At 41.8% G+C, this 21282-nt stretch overlaps 1 protein-coding gene across 1 annotated transcript in view; it reads right to left on the bottom strand.

Annotated features, from left to right (window-relative positions):
• Window positions 1–21282, bottom strand: part of LOC133019841 (seizure protein 6 homolog) — a 95492-nt gene that overhangs the window by 11039 nt on the left and 63171 nt on the right. The window contains exons 4-9 of the mRNA XM_061086412.1: window positions 12242–12434; window positions 3600–3785; window positions 2390–2558; window positions 1694–1860; window positions 1396–1590; window positions 61–199 (exon numbers count right to left, since the gene is read on the bottom strand). Of these exons, the coding sequence (XP_060942395.1) occupies window positions 61–199; window positions 1396–1590; window positions 1694–1860; window positions 2390–2558; window positions 3600–3785; window positions 12242–12434 (1049 nt within the window). The remainder of the gene's footprint in view (window positions 1–60; window positions 200–1395; window positions 1591–1693; window positions 1861–2389; window positions 2559–3599; window positions 3786–12241; window positions 12435–21282) is intronic.

Raw genomic sequence — 21282 nt, 5'->3', positions numbered from 1 at the left:
CAGACAGGAGGTCAGATTGACCTCCAGATGTTAGTCCAACACCTGAGCACAGTCTCTTACACTTGGATGTCAAGCATGATCCTCTTGTCCTCTTCCACATGGATGCCCCAGATGCAGTCCTGCCCCTTGTCGTAGGCCTCGGGCCAATTGGGAGACAAAACCACGCCGGCGGAGTCGGTGATCTCGCCGCTGCACACAGCTGCAAAGCACAGACACACATAAGGTTGATGCTGAGAGATGCATTTACGCTGAGAATCACTAAGAAGACAACATTTTAGAGCACAATAAATAAAATATAAGCAATCTTGGGCCAATATTTTGGGGCTTCTGTAGATATCCAGGTCAGGACGTCATCTTCCATTCTCAATACACTGTTTACAGACCAATATTTCTCCACATAAAACACAATACAATGACCATTATAAAGGTCCAGATAACATTTTGGCTACTCTATTAGAAGCTATCTGCATATGAATAAAATGGCTGATTCATTTCAGTCAATGTGTTCCTCCTCTGTTTCTCTCCGCACAGTCTGTTTACCTGCTGGCAACCAAAGCCTGTGATCGGTCAAATTAGTAATGGAAACCAGAGGGATCAAATCTTGTCCCTCTTTGAAAAAGATTGTTCAAATTCACGTGTATAATCTGTGTTAACAGATCATGTGATTTGTAATGTAACTCGATGAAAGATACTACAAATATCTACAGTTCTGATGATTGAACTACGACATAACTTCATAGGATATAACCACAACCTTGATGCTTATTGAAAAACCCAGCTGAAAAGCAGTGTGCAAGCTCTTTGACAAGAAAACTGCATGCTACCACAGAACTGCTTGGTGACCATGACCAAAAGGAACAGAAATTAAATTTCCCCTTATCTGGCTTTACTAGAGAGCTTTTCAATTTCACTGTGTGTGGCAAAATGACTATGCTGGCAACAAAGACAGGGACGAAGGTCATTGCGTGTGTGTGTGTGTGTGTGTGTGTGGGCGTGTGTGTCAAAGGGCTCAGGGCTCTACCAACGTCTAGTATGATGCTCAGTCTTTTACGCGGTGGCAGTTTCCCTTTCAGGCTGCATGCCTTTTAATCTTAAGCTCTTCTAATATCTGCCCTGCTAATACATATATCAAAGTAAATCATTGTAACAGTTTTAAGAGGAAATGTATCATGGATCAGAGGAAAGGGCTTAGGACGATACAGTTAGCTACCACTGGTATTTAATATTTGAATAGAGACTTCACTAACCCCTGCGCTGATCAAACAGACAATGAAAACCTCAGGTCCTCAGGCCACAGCCATATGTGGCTCGGAGTTCGTTTCCGGAGGAAGCACATTTTTTAAGAAAGATTTAATATTGCCTTATTACTCAAGCAGATGCAATCTGTTGACTCACCCCTGCAGGCGGGCTCCGTTTCATTCCACTGAGGGTTTTGTGCGTCCACACACTCGATCACGACGGAGCCTTGCTCCAGCGTGTAGCCGGGGTCACACGAGAATTCCACCACTGCAGCCACGCCGTAAGTGGAGTCGCTGCTGCTGAAGTTGCCGTATTTCACAAAGGGCTCGTAGCACATGCCTATGGCAAAAGCTGTGGAGAAAAGAAATGCGTCAATGCATTGCAGAAAGAAAAAGAAAAATGGACAAGTTGTGCGCAGTATTGTTTGTTAGCTAAATTTGAATTATTAGCTTGCCTTCATATCTGATGGCTGCACCAGTGGATGTTACTGTCCCGTCTGTGGTGAACTCTATGAACAGGTAGCGTCCGGTGCTGAGCACACCCTCATTGGGCAAATACTCCACCTCGTAGGAGTCGTACACAGGGGGGGAGTCGATGTTGTTGCCATTCTTAATCAGCAGCCTACACACACACACACACACACAGGAACACACAGACGGAAGACAGATGTAAAGAGACATTAAGTGAGGCTTGAAAGGTAAAAGAAACATAAAAGTTCCAAGCTATCTCTGAGCTGCTCACTCTTCCAGTGGTGCCTGTAATAACTTTGTGATAACATTCTTCACCACTTGGTAATGAGGTGAATGGCCATGTGTGAAGATAGCCATGTGGATCAGTGGAGAAAAAAAAAAAAAAAAATCTAATGCAATTGCGGTTTCCTACCTCTCACTACCTTCTGTAGTCCCTTCACTTCACTCGCTTGATAGGACACTGTTCAAGGATTAGAATGATAAAGGGTCCTTTCAAATCCGTCTGTCACTCCCTAAAGATTTAGGTTATTTAAAGCCTCTGAGGGTTTTAATGTTCCATCCCGAGGAGCTGTTATTCAGAAAATGAGTTTAAAGCCGCGGTGCCAAAAAAAGCCCACATTCTCCCTCCCTGCGCCCTCTTACTCTCTATGTGATTTTTTAGCTTTATGCATATACACCACCTGTCATCATCCTCTGCCAGAGCCACCTTCTCAAAGTGAATGTGAAGCCGGTGGCCTTCGGGGACCTCCAGGACCCAGTGGCATGTCAGGTTGTTGCTGTAGTTGCCAGGGAAACCAGGGCTGACGATACGACCATAGGTAGCATTTTTTATCATCCCCCCACAGGATGCTGTACGGGAAGAAAGAGTGAGGGTTGGGGGGGAGAAGACAAAGAGTTGGAGGGTATGAGACTAGATGAGAAAAAAGTAATGACACCAGCCATGGTTGAGGTTTTGGAGAGAAAAAAATCCCTGTCTGAGCATAGATATCATCAATATCCAGTGGACTGTGGCTGGGCTGTACAGTTGGCGGGCTCACCTGGGCCTAAGAGCGTGTGACTGTGTGTGATGGACTTGTAAAGAGAGAAACAGCAGCAGTACCCACTATCAGTTCGGAGCAGCTGCAGGCAGCCACAGAGAAATGCTGGGAAACTGGCAGATGAGCCTCTACCAGCAGGAGAAGGATAGTCATGCAGCCCAGTTCTAATTAATGCAGCGGCTCCAATGGCCTTGTTTTGCCCCGGCTCCAAATAATAGCTCGACGTGCTGCTAATCACATGCAAACACACTCATTTGGCCTCGAACTGTAAGTAATCAACTCAATAGGAGACGACTTGGTGAGAGCTACCGTAAATCATCATCACCTGGATTGTTGGGGAGAGCCGAAGAGAAAAGGGCTACATCCACTTGTTAACATGCTTCTATTCTGCACATCTACCTACAAGTCAGTGGAATGTCTGTTCCTCTTGTCATGTGTATTGTTAAGGACCGGAGGAAGTGCAGTGTCAAATTTGGACTTGTGATTGGTTCAGTATCCAGAAACAATGAATAAACAAGTAGTTTAAGAAGTCTGCTCCGCACTCAGTGTTAACTACTGTCAGGTAAATAAAGAAAAGAAAAAAGAACAATGTCAAACTGAGATTACATTTTTCACTTTTAGCATTTACGACGTTGCTGTTCAGTAAAGAAAAAAGGTGCTGCCCATAGATGTCCTGTATGAATATGTGTGTGTGTGTGAATGGGCGTAAGGCAATAAACTGTCCTGCTAAGTGCTTAGAGTGGTTGTCAAGACTAGAAAAGTGCTATATAAATACAGACCATTTACCATTTTAAAGACAGGAACAACATTGTGCTGAGGTCCTTCTAGCAAACATGAATCCAGCTGCTCTTACCAACACACTGGGGCTCCTTCCCACTCCAGTAAGGTGTCGTTGCGTTGCGGCAGGTCAGCATTTTGGGGCCTTGCAGCTTGTAGCCGGTGAGACAGCGGAAGTAGGCCTCTCCTCCGGCATGGAGGTGTGTCACGGAAACTTCCCCGCCAGCTGGCTCTTTGGGAAATGCACAGCTCAGCACATAAGCTACGGAGAAAGAAGGGAAGACAGAGAATGCAACGGTGATTGTATCTTGTGTCTATCGTAGAAATAATCTCGACTGTATGAATATTAGTTTGGGGTATTCAACAGGATGCTTGTTGCAATCTTCTGTCCAGTGTGTATTAGTGATGCCGAACAGTGATTAGACAGAGTTTCAAAACTGAATGCACGATCATCCTCCAATGCAATTAGTTCTCTACATCCAATCTCAGTTAATTATCCTGATGATCCTCATGATGAAACACTTGGAGCCGCTTTGTCTAACTCCATTATTATTATATATTTTTTTATCATCTCACAATCTAAATATTCTTTCAGCGTTGCGAAGCCCTGGGGAAATTTTCCTTTTAAAAACAACAAACTCAGTTTTCAGATATATAATTTCCCAAGACTCAGTGTTTCATTCAAAACAAAAGTCCAATTATGGCCAAAATATACACGCAGCAATGAGAGCTGGCTCCAAATCATAATCCTCCTTGTCCTACATTGTGTGGAGCTCTTGTTGTTTTTTGATGCATTGTTGACCATGTTGTCTGTCCAAACTACTGCTGAGCACCCAATACACATTTGGATATTTGTGGGCACACACACACACACACACATACTCTCATATGCTTTATAAACACCCCTCAACTTTGTTTTTAAACACTCCAGCTCCTAATGAATCGCAGTTTGTATTATGCAAATGTGCGGAGACATGTTTGCAGCACAACAGTAATTAACGTCGCCGCGTGGTCCGCTGCAAAACACTCTGACAAATGGAAACGTTGCAGATCAGCCGAACATCATAGTGGGTCGGTAATGTGATAGCTGGAAGAGGAATGGCCTCCATGGCAGTTGTCAAAAGAGTCGTGATTACAGCCGGGTAAGATCAATGTTCCCGGACGCGCTCTGCATTGTTGTCCTGTCCCTGCTTTAAATCAATGGGCTATGATGGGACAGAGTTTACGTGGATAATGGAGTGAACTAACCAAGTCTGTAATGGAAGCTATTAAACAAGCTTCTCTTCCTGTCTAATACCCACACTGTTCTACCTCATTAGTGTGGTCGCTTTAATGACCAGTATAAAAGTTTAAAACTTCGGGAGATGTGCGAACAACATAACAAGCAGCTTAATTGGGCCCACAATCCAACCAGTGTGATTGTCCTCCAGCGAAAAAAAGCACAGACTTTACTCCAACTCTTGCAAAGTTGCATTTCATGTTTCGGCTTAATGGAGCGCACGTATTACACCTAAATAAGAGTTAATGGTAGAAGTAAACAACAAGGAAAAGGGCAGCTGGAGGACCCGTCTGCATTGAAATCACATTTGCAGCCTTAAAAGCAATTATGATTGTAATCTGGCATGGGCCATGTAGGGTAAACACCTTTAATCTACTTATGTAAATATGATTGAGGTTATTTGGTGTTAACTGAATTAAGATGTGGACGACTTTCAGCTGCATAAATTTAAAGGGGTGTTTGAGCCCGCACAGAAAATTGCAATGGTTTCTTCCATTCAGCTCGTAATTGATTGATTCTTCTCCGACTTAACTGCATGATGAATCCCTGATAGATGCTCTGTGTGTATGAATCAACGGCAACATCTTATCAGCATTTAAAGTAAATATTTGCTACGAAATTTAAAGTCGCAACCTAAAAATGGTTTATTCTTTGGTAGTTTGTGGCATAGCCGACCCAAACGCAACACTAGTGAATAGCTAACACATTTCCTTTAACAAAAGAGTTGTTAGAAATGCGGAAAGCAAATCTGACACCTGACAGACGAGGCAGCACGTGTGAATACTTGAAAATACCTGAGGTCGATGTGTGCACAGATGCTGAGAAAGTGGAGGTTAAACGCTTCAAAAGAAGATGAGGACACTCTGCAGCAGGTTGGATTTGAAGTGCTTTCATTCCAGCCCGCTATTTGGAGATGAAAAACAACACTCTACAAATGTTTCTCATATTACCTTGAAGCTACATTGGATATTCAAAAATTGCCTCTTCTATTAAAATATGAACTCGAACTCGAGGGAAAACAGGCCCCAAATGCAAAATGGCCATAAAAGCTTGCAAAACTGTCCCCATCTACTATGTTTTAATCTGCCGACTTGGGTTTTTCTTTCACACAAGCCACTGGTTTCCACCATAACAAAACGGGCCTTTTCTTCCGCAGTGAATCAGTGAGCCACGGGGACGAGGCACGCTGCCCCTGGGTCATCCATTCAATTTATAGTTTATCACTATCTCCAATGAACCTAGTTATTGCCATTATCATAGCAGCATTTACATCCCCATTGAGCATGCACTGGGAGCCGGAGGCAAAAAATTGCGGAGCCAATTCCTGATGTATTAAATTACGCACTCCCTCCATTCCAGTAGATGCCGGGCTGGGCCATAAAGACTGATTGTTTTGCCATTTCAAATAATAGATCCACAGCGCAGGCAGGCGGGAAGATTAGCTGCTGCTACAGTGGAGCCACAGGAAGCAGATGTGGAGCTTATGTCTTTAGTTATTGTTTCCTTTTCAGAAGAGGGGGAAAGGCACTACTCTTCCACAAGGACACTGGTATGGAGCATCATTTCACCTCAAACTGAGACTGAGATTTTAAACAAAATGTCCATTATATATAATATTGCTGCCAAAATACTGTGTATTGTACAACTGAAGAAGTTCCAATGTACGCAACTGATATGTATGTATTTTCAGATTTTTTTGGCATAGCCAGAGGATAGAGAGGCATATAGGCTGCTGTGGCTCAGTTGGTAAAGCGGGTCATCCCCTAACCAGGCTGATAGTTTGATCCCACTCTCCCCCATTCCGTGTGCCAAAGTGTCCTTGGGCAAGATACTGAACCCCCAAATTGCAGAGTGTGATGTAGTAACAAATGAACGAAAAAAGAGAATAAACAAATAAACCCTGCTTCAGAAAATGAACAAACACATGACAAGAATTGCCACACTCATTTAAATTAGCCATATGGTAGAAATCCTTAGACAACAAAAAAACAGGATAACAAACTGGACACACAGCTTGGTGCATGACAGTTTATTTTTTTGTTAGAATGATTTTTTTAATGCAGTATGAAGCTCGTCTTAACCGTTATGTAATCCCGTCCTTTGAACATATTTTTTTTTCCACTTTATTTTTGTCATTTCACAGAACTTGTTCTAGGGAGTTTAGGAACCCATCCTGTCTTACTTCCATCTTTTTTCCCCCCTCTCTTGCTTATCGGTGCATCAGCAATATATTTTTTTTACTGCATTTTATTGTTTTTGTTTATATTCCTCCCTGCTGTTTCTCACCTATCTGAAATTACAACCTCCCTTGTCCTTGTTTAAAATATGGAACCACAAATCTGTACTTTGGCTTCGATAATGAATAATGGGATCTTTCAGCCGTCTGCCCAAAAGTCGCTGAAGACCAACTTTGAGGATGATTTAAAGAGAGCGCACTTTTTCTAGAAGAACACTTCTCTTCATGCGACTCACACACCGCTGCCTTAAATGAGCCATGCTCAGCTGCATGCACGCTTTTCATTTGCTCAAGTACATCCAAATGATAATGCGGCTTTCCAGCCAATAATGGGGCACACTAAATTAGGTGATGAAGCCAATGATAACACCAAACATATTTCTTCAAACAAATAAAATTAATTTCACTTTAATTACTCTTGCAATACTGTTTTTCAAGTCTTGGCTGAATAACTTCTAGAAGATAACTGGAATTGGATTAACGACGAGTGCGGGAGGTAAATGGGAAATGAAACATAAATAGGAGAAGGGCTGATTGTTGATTGTATGTAATGGCAGTATAAGGACAGAATATTATCCTCCACATGTTGCATAGAGATGTATTTTCACTGTGCTGATGACAACTTTACTGTCACTGTGTCCGATCGTCTCATCCTCGCTGTGCACTAAAGCGTTTCCTCTAACAGATCAATAGTGTTGTCTCACGGAAAGCGATCCACTTGTAGAAAACCAGACCGACGTTCTGCCATTTCCCATTGGTATTTATATGGTTGGGTTAAAAGCTAAATTTCAATGGTCATTTGCTCGATAAAGTCTATTAAAGAGATATAACTCAGGACTAGAGGCGGCATATTATCAACGCTATTGAGAAATTGTGGCAAATAGAGGATCAATGCCCGTGGCAGTGGCTCTCTCACCACCCCACTTGTCAGCCCAGCTTATTAGTTCCAGTTAATGAGTAATTTCCGTAAAAGCACCACTCCCTTTGGTCATTCTCTACTTATATCGCAAAACCCTGAAATGTCAATTCAAGCTAATATGATAATGATAATTTCATGGTAACATTTTCATCATTAAATGCTATTTTAAAATGAAGCAGTTCCTATTTTTTGAGCGAAATGGGTCTTGGGTTGTCCACAATTGCATGTGCAGTGTTACATTTAATCATCGGTACCTGCAATGTTAATACTTGACCCATGTTGTAAAATAAACTCTATATATATATATATATATATATATATATATATATCTCTTGTACCGTCAGATTCCGGTGCTGTAATAAACCAATTTTTATGCTTTCAGAAGAATGGTAGAGATTTAATTTTGCTCAATTGGTCGTAAACCCTTAGGATAAAGTGTCCTCTCTACAACCCTGCATGCATTGGGCCACAATAATTAAATTTTAGGAGTTAAAATTGCAGCCTTGTTAGAAATAAAACAACAAGTTCATTGATCTTACGATTTCAGCTTGCAATGTAATGACATACAGCCAAGAATAGTTGGGTCAGTAATAAAAGTTTATTTGCAGGGTGACTGAATTTGTCCCGAAGAGTAAAAAACAAACAATAAATGCACTTTTTTAAAATTCTTTTGTAAATCCCCTTCTTTCATGTGTGGAAATAGATGAGAAGGTAAATCCATATAATCATTTGTATTGATGTTTTGGATTTAACTTCAGAAAACGATTGTATAGTATATTTAAAGAAGCCAATACTGCAGTGTTCATACACAGTATTCAAAGTGAGGATGCGCCAATTTGTGTTATCTGTTTTTACATGCACGATTAATTATAAATACACACAGAGCTGCTTGTGCTGTCCGTGGACATAATTGCTAAATGTACGATGGGAAACACAGAACTCTCCATCAAAGATGAAGATCTGTGTGGACTGAGTGAAGATAATAAAGATGTAAGAGAGAAGCGGTTCACCCCTCTAGCCCCGCATGTCCCCCCCCACTCTTTACATATAAACAATAAAATGCATCATGTTGAAAGTGTCAGGCTCACTGCTGATGTTATAGAGGCATCAATCAGTCTGCCATCACAGGCCGAGCCAACGCTACAGCAGATATTAATTACCCTGAGCTGAGATCCATCCCTCCACTGTTCTGTGTCCTTCGCCACACTTGTCCAATCACATTTCTCACAGCCCATTATACAGGACAAGGTGATACGCGAACTCTGCTTACCAAGTAGGACAACGCAAATTGAAATATCTTCCATGCCCCCGATATACGTCCAGTCTTCAAGAAATCGGCTCAGTGCAGTTTTTCTCATTAGTCCAACTAAATTTGCCGCATTGACACAAACCACATGTGTACATCCGATGGTTTCATAAGCTTCTACAGGTGACAACAAACGACCACAGACGTATGTCGAGGTCAAAGTGTTTTATAAGGGATTCATGGTCGTAACTGTTGATGCTCAGGATTATCTACTGTAGCATCAAATACAACAGGAGTGAGCAGCAGATCCTGCAAAAGTTCTGTGTTGAAACATTTTTAACCAAAGTATTAAAAAGGATTTGAGACAGTGAGCAACCCAGGGACAAGTGGGCTGCCTGAGGCCTGACCTCCTGGCACTGCTGAAAGGGATCCATTCATCCATGGCCAAATCATTTTAAGGACTTTGTTTTTTAGCTTTTCCAGCCTGCACTGTCAACCTAGTCTGTCTGTACTGCCCCTTTGTTGATGGGTATGTTTGGACTATTATTTCTGCCCTGACTGTATCTTATTCTTTGTTCGGTATATTATATGGAACATGAGAAATCTGGTAATACATATTGTTAAATGATCATATCACTATTTTAGTTTCTGCTTCCAAACTCTGAATGATCACATATGTAATTTCTTTACAACATGCCCAGGGTGTATCTTGCCTCTTGCCCAATCGCAGCAGGGAATGGCTCCAGCTTCCCCTGTGACCCTCAAAGAATAAGATGGATGGATATTTTCTTGCGAAGATTAACATGACCACACACTATCATGGTTATGATACCAGTTTTCATAACGTTAAAGATTTAATATCGGCATGAGACATCTAGAAAAGACCTGGTTATTTATTGTCCTCCATGAAGCAATGTGAGAATACAAGTCAGAAAATAGGCAGCAGCCGGCTGTATGGATTAAAGCAACAACACCCAATATTGTGTAAGTGAATTGTGTTCCCACCTTGTGCGTCTGCAGAGTTCTGAATGTGGCACATATGGACAAAGTATCTATCTACAAACAAATAATAATCCTTTTTTGAATAAACGATGCAGAATCATATTTTCTAAATGCAAAGAGAAGCGAAGGAGAGTGAAGGAGAAAAGTGCACCTGACAGCGTAATACATTTCAACAATTTATCACCATCTGTCCCCATCTCTGCATCACCCTGTGTGATCTGTGCTGACCCCTCGCTGTCATCATTCAGCCTGACCACACACACACACACACACATCCCACAGCGATGGGCTGATTTATCTCACGTCAGCAGCACTGTTCTGATGGTGCCTTTCATTTTCGAGCTGATGATGAAAGTGCCATAGTGACATGGTGGGATGAATGTTTTGTCCACCAGCTTCCACCATCAACCAGAATCGATGGGGCATGTAATTGGTGGCCATTTTGTGTGATTGCTAAGATAAACAGACATTGTTGCGGACGCGGCAGATCAATGTCACGCACGAAACAAGCGAGAGCGTTGGCGGGGGGGGGGGATTTATTTATGGGACATCATGTTCGCCGACATTAGACAGTAAGTATTTTCTACTGATAGGGTTTGTTTCTGCTTCCCACTATAAATCAGATTTAATAGCATTTTGATCTGTAAAAGATGGACATAAAATTCATAAAACCAGCTAGATTGGGTGAATCCAAGTAGTGACCTATCCTGCTTCCTGCCTCCTCCTTGCTAACTCAACGGGACAGTTGATGCCACACACTGTATAAGACCGACCCATCCTGGTGGCAGTTTATTAAATAGTCACAAAATGTAATGTGTTTGAGTACACGGCAGTGACAATGACTTTAAAAAGCTAATTTTTGTGCAAGTAGATTATTGGGGTGGATGCTGCGTGTATAATAGGCACAACTGGGACTCCCAGAGGTCTGTTGAGTCAACAAAAGATAGAACAAAGATAACTAATCTTGGTTTTCGTCGGATTTTTTCTTTTTAACCTTACTTTCCAGTCAACCCGATTCTGTCTTGTGACTCTGCTATCTCTCTATTTCATCTCCTAAACATTTTTTCCTTGTATTTCTTTTATTCCATCTTTCAATTGCACAGTTTTTATTTAGCCATGTTTGTAAAGCACATTGAATCAACCCCTGTTTCTTTTTAATGTGCTATATTAATAAATCACACTTGACTTAAACAGGTTTTTGTGTATACATTTTGTACCTGACCACAATATTTTGCTATCCTCTCTCAGTAATATATTGTCGTAGTCAGTAGAAGTCATAATTTTATTATCGCAAAAAAAATCTGAAATTCCTCTACTCCATGTTCACAATACAATGTATTTGATTCTGTGGCTATTTCACATACTGCTGTGACGCTGGGTTGTGAGTTTAGGCACATGAAATTGTCTATGACTATTGACAGTTTAAGAGTTGCTCTTTGGAAAACTTTCTTTTTGAGTAAAATAAAGCAAAAACCATACAAACACAGCAAATCTTTCATCAGCTAGATTTACATTGTTTATAAATAGACGCTGCAGGAAAAAATGAGACGAAAAAACGATTCAGTACACATGTGGCAAATGATCACATCTCAAGGTAACTAGCTGTGCAGTAGTTTATTCATAGTACTCTAACTATGCAGGGTTTTGTGACTGAAAACTGCATAAGAATGTGACCTTTACTCCCTCTTTAAGTAAAGTGCTCACTGCATACAGTAAACGCATACTCTTATGCTCGGTCAGTCCTTAGTATCTCCTCCTCCTTATCTTGCTTGGCTCTAGCTGCAACACGATAAGCAGTGAGGCAGGAGAATCCCTGCTTGCTTGCGTTTTAGTAAAGATTGTCTCACACTCAACCCCGATGATAGAACCTCGGCTGTTGGCACGAGCACACTCAACTAAATAGTGATGGGAGCTGTCAGTGTAAAGGCGTTGCTCGACGTCAAAGTTGCCGCCGATGAGACTTTGATATTTAGAGTGAGTGAGAAGCCGAGGAACAGTAGGAGTAATCTGACATCGCAGCTGTGGCACTGGCTCACCTTGGTAATGCAGCAGCAGAAATCCAGAGTTGTGTTGCTGGTCGCTCCGGAATCGGAGGGAGATCTGGTTGCTCCAGCTGCGCAGGACGAGACCCCTCATCAGGACCGTCTCGTTGGCGAGGATGAAGGGTTCCCGGCCACCGGTGTCTTCCACTGTCACCCGCTCGCCCTCCAGCACACTCACATTTAGCACCTGTAATGAAAAGGGCACACGCCATATGATTAGAGGTTGTTTATAATGACAACGTTTACCAAAGGGTCTTGTAGAGTACACATCTGTAACAGTCATTACACATGTGTAACAGTCGTTGCACTGTATTTTTTTTTCTACTGTAAGAATGTCAATGCTGAAAAGGCCAGTAGTTTAAATTCATTGACTTTTGATAAATAAATAATCCCATAGCTCTCGACTGTTGGTTTTTCATTACACATCGAATGGAATATTTATGTTAAATCGGATATTGTTTCACTATATTGATGTAGATTCCATTTGATACTTTTCAGAGGCATCCTATTTTTATTCAAACCTAAATCTCTTCTTTAATAATGTGAATAGTCAGATTGGTCGAAAATTGCCTCCGAATGATTTGCTATTTTCCGCCGTTTATTTGCGTTGTTGTTGTCTTGTAAAAGCCTTACCACATGCAAATGTTATAACTAAGATCAACATTAAAATAACAAAAAATTGCCCATCTTACAGGTTGGTCGCTCGGATCACAACCTCGTTCACCTCGTCACGGACTACACCCCTGTGGTGAATAAACAACGACCTGTGAAGAGGACTGTTAAGGAGTGGTCCGAGGAGACCAGTGCCAGGCTCAGAGACTGCTTCGAGACTACAGACTGGGAGGCACTCTGCAGCCCCCATGGCACTGACATTGACAGCATGACCCACTGCATTACGGATTATATTAACTTCTGCGAGGAGAACACTGTGCCCTCCAAGCTGGTACGGTGTTTTCCCAACAACAAACCCTGGGTGACCCCCGAGATAAAGGCCCTGCTGAACGAGAAGAAGAGGGTCTTCAGATCGGGGGACAAAGAGGAGCTGCGCAGAGTCCAGAAGGAACTCCGGCTGATGATCAGGAAGGGGAAGGACAGCTACAGGAAGAAACTGGAGAAGCGGCTGGAGCAGAACAACGCCAGGGACGTTTGGAGAGGGCTGCAGACCATTGCAGGCCACGGAAAAGGTGTGGGAAGACAACAACCCAGCGGGGACAAGGACTGGGCAGATGAACTGAATCTGTTCTTCAATAGATTTGATTCTCCCCCCCCTGCCCCCTCTTCACACCTCTCCTGGCCAGCCCCCCCTCCCCCTCCCCTCCTCAGCCTGCCACCTTCGACACCTGACCCCCACCAGCCAACCCCCACCCCATCTCCAGATCATCATCCCCCCTTGAGACTCTCACCACTCCTCACCCCCACACCCCCACCACAGTCATCCTCCACCCCCCTCTCTATAACAGATGATCAGGTGAGAAGCCAACTCAAGAAGATCAAGGCAAGGAAGGCCCCGGGCCCGGATGGTATCAGCCCAAGACTGCTCAAGGACTGTGCTGACCAGCTCTGTGGTGTGATCAGGCATTTGTTCAACCTAAGCTTGAGCCTGGAGAAAGTCCCAGCCCTGTGGAAGACCTCCTGTGTGGTCCCGGTGCCGAAGACGCCGCGCCCCAAGGAGCCTAACCACTTCAGGCCAGTTGCCCTGACTTCTCACCTGATGAAGACGATGGAGAGGATTATCCTGAGACACCTACGACTGCTGGTGGGCACACAGCTGGACCCCCTGCAGTTTGCTTACCAGCCTGGGATTGGGGTGGATGACTCAGTTACCTACCTGCTGCACAGATCCCTGCTACACCTGGAGGACAGCAGGAACACTGTGAGGGTCATGTTTTTTGACTTCTCAAGTGCATTCAACACCATCCAGCCTTCACTGCTCAAAGTGAAGATGGAGAACGTGGGAGTGGACCAACACCTGGCTGCATGGACAACGGATTACCTCACCAAGAGACCACAGTATGTGAGGCTCCATCACTGTGTGTCTGACGTGGTGCTCTGCAGCACAGGTGCCCCTCAGGGTACGGTGCTCTCCCCTTTCCTCTTCACCCTCTACACCTCCGACTTCACCCACAACACCACCCACTGCCACATCCAGAAGTTCTCAGATGACACAGCCATCGTTGGATGTGTTCCTGAGGGGAATGACCTGGAGTACAGGGCGGTCATCACAGACTTCGTCAGCTGGAGTGAGCTCAACCAGCTTCAGCTGAACACCAGCAAGACGAAGGAGATGATCGTGAACTTCCGGAAAAAAGCATCCAACTTAACACCAGTGAACATCCAGGGATTGGACATAGAGGTGGTGGAGAACTACAAATTCCTGGGTGTTCACCTCAACAACAAACTGGACTGGTCTGATAACTCACATGCCCTCTATAAGAAGGGCCAGAGCCGCCTCCACCTGCTGAGGAGGCTGAGGTCCTTCGGAGTGTGCAGGGCTCTCCTCAGGACTTTTTATGACTCTGTGGTGGCTTCAGCAATCTTCTACGCTGTGGTCTGCTGGAGGGGGGGTAGCACGGACAGAGACAGGAGCAGGCTCAACAGACTGATAAGAAGAGCGAGCTCTGTCCTGGACTGTCCTCTGGACTCCATTGAGGAAGTGGGGGACAGAAGGATGTTAGCCAAGCTGGCGTCCATCATGGGCAACACCTCTCACCCCCTACATGACAATGTGGGGTCCCTGAGCAGCTCCTTCAGCAGCAGACTGTTACACCCACGGTGTAAGAAGGAGAGGTTCCGCAGGTCCTTCATCCCGGCTGCAGTCAGGCTCTACAACACCAGCACCACCTGATAATGTTGTAGTCCCTGTCTATTATTTATCTCCACTCAACCTCTCACCATAGCTGTATTTGTATTTTTATTTTTCTTATTTATTTTTTATTTTTTTACTCAGATCACTACTATGCACAATAATATTCAACACTTTACATCTATATTTATATCATGGTCACTTATAATGGTTACATTGCAATATTTATATTTTCCTTTATACTATCTTGTAGTATTATTTATATTATGGTCACTTACTTTTTAATTATTTTTTCTGTATCATGGTCACTACTGTTGCAATATTACTTATAATACTTTTGTTTTCATTACAATAACACTTACATCACTCCACTTTCTCCCCAGTACCTGCTTTTGCACAGTGTCTGTTTTGCAGGTTGTTTTTTGTTTTTGTTTTCTGTATATTTTTACTCTCATTATGTGTAGTTTAGTAGTGTATATATTTTGATCTTTCTTTTTTATTGTTGCTTCGGCACTGTTATTTAAATTCTGTTTTTCTCTTTTTTTGCTGTAACAAGTGAATTTCCCCGTTGTGTGGATAAATAAAGAAATCTAATCTAATCTAATCTAATTTAGGAGGTGAAATACAACAGGCTTCCAAAATCTTGCACTTGAATCCAAAATGGATCCCTCTCCTGTCTTGAAAGATGAGTGCTCCACCAAAGCTAATTCAACCACATCTACTGTAAGAATATCAACACTGAAAAGGCCAGTAGGTAAAATTCATTGACTTTTGATAAATAAATAATCCCATAGCGCTCGACTGTTGGTTTTTCATTACACATCAAATGGCATATCTATGTTAAGTCGGATATTGTTTCACTGTATTGATGTAGATTCCATTTGATACTTTTCAGAGGCATCCTGTTTTTATTCAAACCTAAATCTCTTCTTTAATAATGTGAATAGTCAGATTGGTCAAAAATTGCCTCGGAATGATTTGCTATTTTCCGCCGTTTATTTGCGTTGTTGTTGTCTTGTAAAAGCCTTACCACATGCAAATGTTATAACTAAGATCAACATTAAAATAACAAAAAATTGCCCATCTTACAGGTTTTAGGAGGTGAAATACAACAGGCTTCAAAAATATTGCACTTGAATCCAAAATGGATCCCTCTCCTGTCTTGAAAGACGAGTGCTCCACCAAAGCTAATTCAACCACATCTACTGTAAGAATATCAACACTGAAAAGGCCAGTAGGTAAAATTCATTGACTTTTGATAAATAAATAATCCCATAGCGCTCGACTGTTGGTTTTTCATTACAAATCAAATGGAATATTTATGTTAAGTCGGATATTGTTTCACTATATTGATGTAGATTCCATTTTTTTACTTTTCAGAGGCATTCTTTTTTTATTCAAACCTAAATCGCATCTTCTTTAATGTGAATGATCAGATTGGTCCAAAATTGCCTTCGACTGATTTTCTATTTTCTGCCGTTTATGTGTGTTGTTGTTGTCTTGCAAAAGCCTTACCACATGCAAATGTTATAACTAAGATCAACATTAAAATAACAAAAAATTGCCCATCTTACAGGTTTGAGGAGGTAAAATACAACAGGCTTAAAAAATCTTGCACTTGAATCCAAAATGGATCCCTCTCCTGTCTTGAAAGGCGAGTGCACCACCAAAGTTAATACAACCACGTCTGCTTCGGCCAGCAGTGTAATTCATGTCGTGTTCAGAAAACTGATGCTGTCATTTACAGTGGGCTTAGGACTCAGGTAAGCCATGGAGCAGAAAAAGGCCTGTCCTTCATAGGCTGACGTCTCCGAGGTAATATGTGTGCGGGGGTGTTAGCGCAACAGCCTGGAAAAGCTGAAACAGTGGACAGGGCGGACACATTGCACACAACAGTGGCAGCAAAATGAATTTGGTCACGTTGACGAGCTGTCACTCAGTCGAAGGGGAGCTGACAATGAACACAGCGGGGCTAATGGACACTCGCAGACTGAGCTTAGAGGTGACTTCTTCCAGAATGATCCATGAGGTCGGCCACTTCAATCGATTTCGATTTTTGCCCCAACCAGGATCAGACACGACGCCACTCCGTCGGATTTCAGGCAAACTCGGAGCGCAGTTAAACAGCAGCTGAAATAATCAAACAGCAGATATTCCTGTGCTGTGTCTGAGTGACAGAATCATTTCTGTTTGTTTTTAATACATAAAATGCAGTTTAGGTATTTGCAGTTATGGTAGGAGCCTCATTCAGCTGTGTCACAGTGAGTAATAAAGGGATGCCATATGATTTTAGAATCCCTGTTTCACAGTTTCTCAAGGGCAACGGCAATGACGCAGCCTGAGGCAAAGTTAGTTATATTCACTTCTGCCTTTTTGTCTCAGAGTTATTATGGAGGGCTCAGATGTTTTGCAAATCAGGTGACATTGGTTTTATAAAATCTCCATAATTCACCGTACAGTGAAAGGCTTTCACATCAGGGACCTGAGCTCAGATTAAATACATTTGACCCCTGCATCCGGGTTGTTTAATGAATACGAAAATTGTTGAATAAAACGCAAATAACTGTTCCACTTCATACATTGGTCACCAGTTTGGTTCACGTGTAAACTCCACTCTTCAGTTTTTTGTTAATTTCAGGTCACAACCTAGCTGAGTGTGCACTGTAAAACCTGACAAGTTAGGTCAACTCAAACTGTTTGCTGAAACTGATTGCCTTGAACCATTTAAGTTTATTAACTCAAACAATGTAAGGTTAAAAAATTATTTGATTTAAGCAAAAGTAACTCAAATATTTGTTGATGAGGCAACTTGGGTAAATAAAGTTAATATTGCCGATCCCTATAAGTTAATTGACCTTAAATCTATTTAGTATTCTATACTCATATGCAGTATTTACCCAAACTTATTTACAATGTGTTGACAGAATGTAAGTGAATTAAGTAAGACTAACTTAAATGAACCTTCTTTATACAAATGTTACCACTTAAGTTAAATTTTGGAAAATGATTAAGATACAGATAAGATACATTTATTTATTTGTCCCAAACACATGCACAGACATGCAATTGTAGGGAAATGTAACCTCTGCTTTTAACCCATCTGGTGCAGGACACACAGAGCAGTGAGCAGCCATGTACGGCGCCCGGGGAGCAGATGTTAGGGGAGTAAGGTGCCTTGCTCAGGGGCACTAGACAGGGTAGTGAGAATCCTCTTGGATTTTTGGACAGATCAATCCAGGTTCGCCTTTTTTTTTTTTTTCCCCGCGTGGAGTCGAACCAGAGACGATCCAGAGACCTTTTCTGCCCATAGTCCAAGTTTCTGCCACTAGTCCACCGCCTCTTGTAGTTGTGATAACTTAAAACTTTATTATGGCTACTCAGTTCATTTGATGAAACTGATTGCCTGTTTGAGCAATTTATTTTCTTATTCACATTTCAATGCAACCAGCTACTGAAATTCAAAGAAACATCTCTCAGATTTCCTTGCTTTCCCAGGTATATTAGGACGCACACGTAGGCAATAGACACAATCACACGCATGCACACACACACACTCGGGGTCAATCCGACGTATCGTCACGGGGTTCCACGTCAGTAGTGAAGTCTGTCCAAAAACTCTTCGTGTCGATCTTTTAAAACACGCCGGTGACAAGTGCAAACCTCGTGCTGACCGGTTCGAACCGGTCACGCCCTCCGACCCATCGGTACCATGTGCGACAGCAGGTGAACGGCAGGTTACCGGTAGTGAGCGCCAGGTCATCAGCTTAAACCACGCCCTTCTTCCTCTGCCCGTTTCAGAGTAAAAGCCCTCTCGCGTTTCTGTTGACTGAGTCGATTCATTTATTTTAACAAGGTTTTATTGTTGCAGGAGCGGAAGATGAACGGACTAATAACTTAGAGTTTTGCAATTACTTGCGTGTAAAGCATAGACTATAAGAGACGTGCTTTTATTTCCGGACTATAGAATACGATAATGATTATATATATATAACTTTCAAATGTACATATGCTACAAAATGAATCACGTATAATATTAGTTGGCAATTCATTTTCTGTCAATCAAGTTGTTAAAAATACCTGCTTGTACGTTATGTAATTAACATCCTCACTTAGGTTCCACTTTGGAGGATTATTAAAGATGATCTATCTGGATGCATACTTATCCAAAATATGATGATTTATAAACAAAACAAAAATAAAATTTAAAATCCTAAGACATAGAAAAATAGCAGCCCATGGGAATTGCATTTTTTGTAATAGTGTAAAATCAACTTAAAGAAAACGAGTCATTGAAAAAAATAGATTTATGTCAGCAGTACTCAAAATGCTCTACGAATTTAAGCCCACTCAAAATAACTAAGTTATTACTTCAATAATTTACTTTTGAGTTATGTTAAATTATTGATAATAAGTGGCCTCAACTTTTTTTGAGAATTAAGTTATTGTAACTTACTTCATTTAGTAAGATGTACTGTTAGGTTTTACAGTGTGCGAGTGATGTTAGTGTACTCTGGACAGAACAAAATCACCAATGTTAAACGTTCAGGCAAGAATAAAAAACTCCTATTTCACCAACCATGGGTCAAGCGAGTTTAGATCATGGAGAATTAGTTTCAATTTACATCCATCATCGATATTATAACGATTGATTGTTAATTCTGTGCATTGCAGTCCTATATAATGTATCTTAAATTTGAAATTATTTTCATGCATCAGGAGGTATAAAAATGCTTTTGGGAGCTTCAGCGTGTAAAAAAGGTAAAATATGGATTCGTAATATCAGGGAGTTCAGACCAAGTGAAAACGACCAGAGCCTATAATTTACTTTGCACCTTAATTTCCACTCTAACATTCATATTATTTTAAGTAAAAATACATAAAACTGGTGAGTGAAAGATGGTTGGTGCTCCTCAAAATATTCATACATATTTCAGTTTGTCATTTCTCCATTACAAAAGCCAAATGCCATACCTGCTAAAACTGTGGAACTGGTGAAAACCTGGTGTAGTTCACCTGTCGTAAACCACACCAATTTCATGTAGTTTTAAAAACATTAAATATAGTTTTTATGTCATAACAAAGCAGTTAATTACATTTAATAAACATGTGGCAAGTCTTTAATAAAAAATTCTATAACCTCTATTTTCATCAATGCATTCATTGTTAGATCAACCAGTTTGCATGAAAAACTACAACCACCTGTGTCCGACAACGCAAGCAAAACCTCGCAGAACAGTAGGGTTTGATCTTTATTCAGTGAACACCTGTGCACATCAGTGTGACGTGCAATCTGTGATACGACAACAACTCATCATATTCACTGAGGTCAAACAGGTTGCAGGTCTGTGACCTCTGGGTTTGCATATACCAGGGAGGCTTATTGAGGACGGGGGAGCTGATAGTGGACAGTGAACATTTGGACTGACAGATAGTTTGGCCCCAGAAGGCCCTATCATCGGTCATCCACCCTGGGACCTGTCAGTGCAGCCAGCAACAGCTGTCCTGCCTCAATTATGAATCATTGACCATGTCAGGAGACATCACACTATCCTTATCTTCACCACTGCTGCAGCCAAATGCCCAGAGGGACCACTACTTTCTCACTGTCTCTCTCTCTCTTTCACTACTGACATACATGTACATGCATGCGTGTCCATGTACACACACACGCACACACACACTCGCATGCATGTTCGCCCCCGACTGTAATGGGAGCAGGCATTCTGTCCTCCTTGCTGGAAATTTCTGCCTCAGTAGACACAGAATGGGGATTTGGCTGACCAAGCACACATCTGCACCAACCACGACATTATCACAGGATGCCATCTATACAGTGGCTTGTTCCATTTTGAGATTTGTGTTGAGAGAAGACAGAATGTGCAGTTTAGTGTTTTTTTTTTCCGGTTTAAGGAAAAAGCCCCAAACAATGCAGCGGTTGTAAGAAATATTCTAGTTAAGTAGTTTTTCCACTCGCAAGCCTTTTTCCTCAACCAACCAATGTTGCTTTAAAAAAAACAAGATACTGTGTGTAAAAATATGAAATATATATAGGCCTCTATATGCAGGACTTTGTAAAATTGAGATTACAATGTGCTGCAGTGCTAAAGAGTGAAGAATGAGCAGAGTTGAAGATTCATGTGTTGTGCAATAGGAGTAGACTTGACGTTGGCTAATTATTAATAATCATGAAATATGATTATTAAAATAAAAATTATCTATCAAAAATAATTAA

The sequence above is a fragment of the Limanda limanda genome, chromosome 14 (genome assembly GCF_963576545.1).
Source record: "Limanda limanda chromosome 14, fLimLim1.1, whole genome shotgun sequence".
In the NCBI taxonomy this organism is placed as follows: domain Eukaryota; kingdom Metazoa; phylum Chordata; class Actinopteri; order Pleuronectiformes; family Pleuronectidae; genus Limanda; species Limanda limanda.
This window is presented reverse-complemented; position numbering and strand designations above follow the sequence as displayed.